This window comes from Opisthorchis viverrini (assembly GCF_000715545.1).
Source record: "Opisthorchis viverrini unplaced genomic scaffold opera_v5_40, whole genome shotgun sequence".
In the NCBI taxonomy this organism is placed as follows: domain Eukaryota; kingdom Metazoa; phylum Platyhelminthes; class Trematoda; order Opisthorchiida; family Opisthorchiidae; genus Opisthorchis; species Opisthorchis viverrini.
In genome coordinates, this window is record NW_008751694.1 from 1,952,356 (window position 1) to 1,959,657 (window position 7,302).

The 7,302-nt window shown below is 43.7% G+C and overlaps 1 protein-coding gene across 1 annotated transcript in view; it reads left to right on the top strand.

Annotated features, from left to right (window-relative positions):
- The window catches only part of T265_02906 (hypothetical protein), a gene marked incomplete at both ends in the record, with an annotated part of 36,112 nt that extends 30,936 nt beyond the window's left edge, over positions 1 to 5,176 (top strand). The window contains 3 exons of the mRNA XM_009167259.1: positions 546 to 857; positions 3,812 to 4,066; positions 5,019 to 5,176. Of these exons, the coding sequence (XP_009165523.1) occupies positions 546 to 857; positions 3,812 to 4,066; positions 5,019 to 5,176 (725 nt within the window). The remainder of the gene's footprint in view (positions 1 to 545; positions 858 to 3,811; positions 4,067 to 5,018) is intronic.
- Between the last annotated feature and the right edge of the window lie 2,126 nt (positions 5,177 to 7,302).

The window sequence follows — 7,302 nt, forward strand, 5'->3', positions numbered from 1 at the left end:
AACTCTGTGCATGAATCACGTCATCTTTGTTGTTCTGACCGACGTATGATCTGGAAAATTAAATTTCTGAAACTGGAGTCATCTGGTCCGTTCCTCAGTCTAATCTGGTTCAGAAAACTTGTGGAATGTAAACCGTCATTTTGCTCGTTTGACCCACTCTAGATTAGTGTTTCAGACTAGCCTTGCGTCCTGGACATCCCTTGTCGTACTCGAACACCAAAATGTACTTATGGAAAGGCCAAGGCTCATTTGGGAATTTTGTGGCTGCCAAGGGGTGACTCGGATTTGAACTAAGTCTCTCGTGTATGATACTCTACAACTGAATGTGTCCCATTAGGGCCGCCCCTTGTTTCATTTAGAACAGATATCAAGTAATCAGTTTATTTTCTTCCACAAAGGAACCATTTCTGTTACCTGAAATACGTACACATATGCCAGGGTATTGTACCACGCTCTGAAGCAACAATCTATCTAAAAGGTAGTTAATTTGTTGATCTGAGCTCTTCCCATGACCTGGTGCATTGGCACTCTTTTATTTCGTTCAGAACATTATACAGAAAACACACGTTCGACAAGTCACGGTCAGTTTCTTTTGGAACTGTTGAATCCCCATCGCCTGTTGGTCAACCTATACGATCCGCTTTCGCATGTTGGCATTCGCCAACCAAGCAGATTACTGTATGCGTGTCCCGGACTGCTTTTGGGTTGTAGTATTCCCGTTCAAACATCGTGTGACACTTTGGAGACGTCGCATACTTCGGAAAGTCGCAAGCGTACAGTGGTGACGGATGCTTTGGATGAACTTAGCAGTCTGCTACCGCGCAATGACTGTATCTCGTTACTAAATCGTTTTCCGGGTAGGCTCTTTTTTGCATGAGCTTTTCTGTCGTTATTCCTATTAAGATCACAGTGAATGCTGTGCCACTTGTTTTGTTTTCGCTTGAATTCGCTCGCGTTCTTGTTTTTATCCATCCTCCACACAGCGGTTTATTTCAGTCTCCTCAGGCTTATTCCGTGCTTGTTAGGCAGTAAAGTTCCAGTAAAGTTCCACATATGGAAAACAAAAAACAATTTTACAAGATTTCAAGACTTGGAAGAAAAAGCTACACAAAGTCGGCTACCGAAAACGATCACCATTCTGCATACAGTGCACGCTGTTCCGCACCCTTCGGATGAAGTTTTTAGTGGAAGACTGACATTATTCGGACCTCGCTGTATTATGTATCACACGGATTAACTGCAGAATGGCTTGAGAAATCAGCTCGATGTGCGACTTGATAGTGACCTGGGCCGGTATTCCATATGGTACTCCTCCCTACTTTACATAGGTAGATTATGACAGTCATAATCTATCCGCAATGCATACCACTGTCTCCAAAACTTCCTTCCCTGATCTCATTATCTCCTCTTTAAGTGGATCAAAGTGCATTCTTACTGGTCGCACATGGCTTTTCACTACAGACTTACGATACTGAGTGTCCTACGTAAGACTCCAGTTATATGCCGTGGCAGGCATATCTGGAAGCGAGTATCAACCTTCTACTCCGTCGCATCGCAGTGGAAAGCTGTAACAAATGACTAGTTGTTTGACCGATAAATTGAACTCAAAGCTCTTGGCATAATCACTTTTGCATCGTCTAACCTCATTCCATTCCTACTTCACTACGACTAGTCTCTGAAACGTACTAAGGTTAATCATGGTTACGCTATTCGGTCGATGGACTATGCTAAGCTGCCTACTGTCGGACTTCAGAAACCGGTTATGTTCGGACGATGAAACCTAACAAAAGGATTAGCACATTTATTGTAACAGTTGACCCATTTAGATAATTCTGTGAAACCCTAGGGTACTATTACTGATTTCCTGGTTGTTTAGGAACTCATAATCACTACAGGCTTCCCTAACCAGTCACCCTGCCTAACAATTAAACGTGGTGCTTGCAATTATATTTGTGTTCTACACACTACATAGACCATCCAAATCTCAAATGTGACTCCTATTCCAAATGCTTAATGATAGTTAAATGTGCTACAAGTGGCACGAACTGTATACCTTAACGACTGGCATAGTGGCCCACCTAATAATGTCGCCTTTTGGTTGAAAACATGAAGTGTGGTACGTATTAGTCAGAAGTATGGTACTTTATGTTAGCTGCGTGCTATCTCCCATCGCAGTCGTGTGGAGCCACCGTCTACACCATTGGCCCTGTAATTTTATAATCTATTTACGACTGATGTGTAGGATGGTTTAAAAAGCTCTATCAAAGCAGTCCGTGTGTTTCCCCAATTCCGTAAATCGGTTTTCCGACAATAAGTTAGACATATCTCCTGCACATCAGCCCCCATTGTTTAACACCTCATCACCCAGTTTAAGGAATTTACCCTGCCGCCTGAAATAAGCCACAGTTCTCTCCGTCGCTTGATGAAGTTAATTTCCAGAATCTGCTATTTCTTTGGTATTTCTGGGGGGGGGGTTCGTGTTGATCCATTCGACATAAGTTTCAATGTGCACTAAACAAACGATTATGACGAGCACATGAGCAGGTGGCTATGATACTCATCCAAAAGCAGTAGGTGAGTGACACTTAAATGATGTCTCCATGGGATCGAACATTGAGATCTCACTCGGGTGTTACTGACAACTGGTAAGCACAATCAATGCGAACTACCCAATAGTGCACCAGAGTAAACATATAGGAGCACTACTCTGTGAAATATCCCGGAGGCTAGTCGTGTGAAATGCTCTGGCATATGTGAAGTACTCCCATGGTCGCACCAAGGTGGTTGAGGTACAAGGAAGAGAGCTGAGGTTGAAACACCATCCGAATGCACGCAAATTAAGTTGTTAGGAGGGGAAGCCTATCCAGAGGTTGATGAACAGTAGATGTAGCTTAACTTCGAATGTATCAAGACTACTGATGATAAACGATTTCGAAAAAATATGTGTAGTCTACCCGTCGTTGACGTGTCGCGGCTCAATTATCAGCAAAATCCCCGCTCACTGTAAAGTTCGCTTCAAAAATAATCCGGTCATCGTGAGACAAACAATTAGATTTGTTGTGGGTTGATGTTTTCGATTTAGATTTTGGTGTCGTCTTGGTTTTTGCTTTTGTCATTATTATTATTATTATTATTATTATTCTTATTAGTATTTCGAGACTGCAAACTTACGTATTGCTTCATCCATTCCGGACGGATGAAGTGCAGTAGTTTATTGACGCCCCTCACCTGTTCAGTCCTTTTTCGCACAAGCCTTGTCCGACACATTGAGAACTAATAACGTGCTTGACAGCCGTTTACCCCAGCTCAAAATTGGGCTTTAATCTTAAATTGTACTGGTTCAGTCATGTGGTTGGGAATTTGTCCAATTTCAAATAGAAATTTAATTGCACCCATGCTACTTACAAAACTATTGATATGATGCAAATCATTATCGTAGGTTCTTATAAGTGGCAGTTTTTGCTTGGATCATGCGGTGCGACATATACATACGCGGGTATATGTGGTTTGGGTAATAACTAATGGTAGTTTGTCAGAACATGGGTTAATTTTTTTCCTCTGAACAACGCATTATTCGAAGGCAAGCTCCCTATGGTTTTGTCATTTCTGCTGTACGCACACGTCATAAGCAAATTACACAGTAGAATAACCACTGGACGAGGTAAACACCTTCATTTGTAATCCGTATGTCTGGCAAAACTCGTGGATTGTGATAGTGATATCCTGATATCCTGTTCATTTATGAAGTCAGTATGTCGGCTTGTAGAGCCTGTTTTGAGAACTATCGATTCGTGTATTTCCTTGTGTCTAGGTGTTTTACTGCGACCGAGAGAAGAACTCAATGAGCTCCACACATACCTCGTTGAAAAAATGGGTCTACTCTCAACCGAAATTGTGCGTGCGTCGCGGACACGAACCCAGAGCCATGCCTTGAGACACGCCACCGGTTTGCGTCTGGTCAACTGTCCTGCATGGTGTTTACCGATCGAGCGAGTGCGGACTCGACACTCACTAGCACTCCTAACTGGTTGTTGGCCGCTGAGCAAGGCTGGCACTTCCTACGAAGGTAGGATACACTCATCATCATATAATCTTGTCATTCTATGCACTCATCTCTCATGTTCCCTCTTTTTTTGTCAAAAACACGTTGTGGATGGTTGCGGGATTCATAGAATGCATACTTGCCCGACAAAACCCTTCGAGCTTTTTGTAGATCCACAGCCAAGTAGTTGGCAGTCTTTAAGAGTCGTTCCAAATAGGACACTGTACACAATAATCGCAATGCATTCTTCTAATCTTCCGAACGCATCTTTGTATGATTACTGGTTATAATATCAAAAAGGGCATTTAAGGTAGCCACGGAGATTGTAAACTAGCTCTTATTGTCCCTGAATTTATTATTGGTGTTATAAGTACCCATGTGCACTGAAAATGCACATCATCATCATCATCATCGACAGCATGACATCAGTGTTCAACACCGATGCTTCACTGCCGTACTGAAAATGCACCGGATGCACTAAGTTCTTCTTAGCTTGACTTATCTAGGCCTTAGCGTAGACCTAGACTGGAGATCCTTTTGTCCGGAGGTTTGCATTTTATTCTTCAAGCTATCCAGAAATTCCTAACATAGACTTTCAGAAACTCTGGGAAAGCAATTTTGTTATTTTTATGCCTTGGACTATTTGCATTAAACGCTGTCATAGGTCTACTGGTAAAGAAACCTCAGCAATCGGCAGACCAGACCAGACCAGACCATTTAATTCAAAGGTTGATGTCACATTTCGTGCTTATCCGACTTCCGGTACCTCTGTACTCCCAAATGCTCGTCGTTGCCAGATACCTTAAACGTTCATCCTCGTAATTTGTGCATATTCCTCTTCTGCGCTATGAAGGTTCTCAGGACAAGATGTTGGCTAACTTGCTCACGTGTCCACCTTCCAATGTACCGTTCTGGCTTGGTCTGAGTTCATCAAAGACTGACGGAAAACAATCCACAATGTCCCGGTCAACCTCAGTTTTTCTCAGCTCCATGGATGTGAACATTTTTGAATCCATCTTATCAAAGACTGCTTTTGGTCCAGAACCATCAGGCAAAGGGTGGAGGATACATGAACTGGCTGATTATGCACCCCCGGATGAGGAACCCACACAAACTACTGATGCTCAGACTTAAGGTTTTGGACCGAATTCGGCACTCTGGCAAATGCAAAAGTCGTGTTACTACGTGCAATTCACATTGAACTTATTGTAATCTACTCATTCTGTAAATTTCGACAACGCAAAACACACGTGTCGAACAACTCTTTCCAACTGTCCTCTTTGGAAGATTCGACAAATGTGATTACGAAAATACTTTTCGAAGCTGTTTTCTTTGTTTTAAAAAATCGAGAGCATATTTTTCAATGCTGTTTTCACTCATGGCAACCGGTCTTGTTAAACAGTATTTCTCAAAAGTTGAGTCCCTTTGAAACCGGTTCGTGAGAGTTCCGCGCTCTGGGATTCATCTTCTGATGGGCTAAACTTGTCCACGAGGGTCTAATCGCCCGTGAATGATTTGGAGTCGAAACTAACAACGGGTCTATCTGGTGTTAAGCCTTCCACAGTATTCCTTCTTTACCAGGCTCATGCAAGCGAATACGTCAGTCTTTCCTGTCGAATGCTTTAAAAGTGTGGGTTTCACTTACAAACTCGTTTCACCCGGACTGGGGCCTCACTACACTAATGGCCACCCTCTGTCGTCAAACTCAGTCAAACAATTGTAAGCTTACAGAAACGAATTCCTACCGATATTGGCCAACCCAGTGGTTTTTAACCTCTTCTTCCTTGAGAGATCACGGAGAGAATATCTTATCATGTTGCCACTTTTGGCGTATCTGTACGACCCATCTAGATATAATGGTAGACGCTAGTACAGTGTCATAGAGTTTTTCGTACTAGGTTAGTTGTTGTATCGTGCGGTGGCCGAGCTATTGGTTACGCCTGCACTGAGCCTACCAGACTACGCGATAGGGAGAAGACAGAGAACTGGGGACACGACTGTATTGCCAGGACAAAGACGTACAGAGCCTCCGCGTAAATATATAGGATGACTAAACGGCCAAATATGGTCGTTCACTTGTTCGCTCCATACAGCCAATGGTGGTGTTCCGGTCGTGAACATTCTCAGGCCCACTACGCTGGTCGTCTGTTGCTAAGCCATATTAGGTGGGAGCCGCCAACTCACCTACTTTCCGGACGCGTCGTACCGATAGTGACCTTGGGGATGCGTCACTCTCTGCACATGTACTTTTTCTCCTGTCTGGGCGCGCCCTGACATTTCCCCCTTTTGGAAATAGATCGTACGTTGGTCCCTCCCCTCGAGATTTCAACAGTGCTCGTTTAAAAGTATCCACAAATCTCTCGGCTTGGCCATTTGATTGAGGGTGGTACGATAAGGGCTTAGTGCACGGGCTTCGACTTTCTGAGTTCCTCTTCCAAAACGAGTCAGGCACCTTTTTGATTATGTTCGCTTTCGTCGCCTGTCTTGTAACAGATAGTATTCAGTGGCCTGTCTGAAAGGTTTAGCTTGTCAATCCAATCTTAACAAATCCAATCCAGGACGATCGGACACATGACAAATGCCACTTACATTGATACGATCAAGAGTCATGGAACATTCGAACCCACCAGTGAGTTTCAGCAAACTTCCGGATGCAGTGCGTGCAACTTGTTTGGTCCTGGTTAATGCTGGGCTGTCAAGAAATTTCCAAGTTCTTTTTGAAATGATCGTGATATCTGATGCCGTGTCTAGCTGGTGACGAACAGGTTTGCTGTTAATAAGCAGTGATACGTATTTCCTCCTTTTTGCGTGTGGGCTTTGATGAGCGACCAGACCAACGCGAGCTTTCGGAAGCTTGGAATTTGAAGTTCTAGTTTGAGAATGCCTCCTGGGTGCTTGCCTTCTCTCGCCGTGACACCGATCTTCTTTGTGTCCCATACGGGAGCACCTGCTGCAGCGATGTCTTTTGAACGGACAAAATTGACGGAATGCCACTCACCACATTTCCAGCATGCCGAGGGTGGTTTCTTGTCACCCTGAGGACAGTATGCTTCCAAATCGCATGAACAGTATTGCTGGGAGCACTTTCTTGTATCATGACGGTATCACGCTTCAGGTTCATCAGGCGCTGGCATTCCGACGTAATATTCTGTAATGTGACATCTGGGTTCTGCTCAATCTTGCTGAGGATTCTTGTTCTTATGTCTGTCTTCAGGAGACGTCAACCCGCACACAAATATAAGACACTTGAACTCATCCTC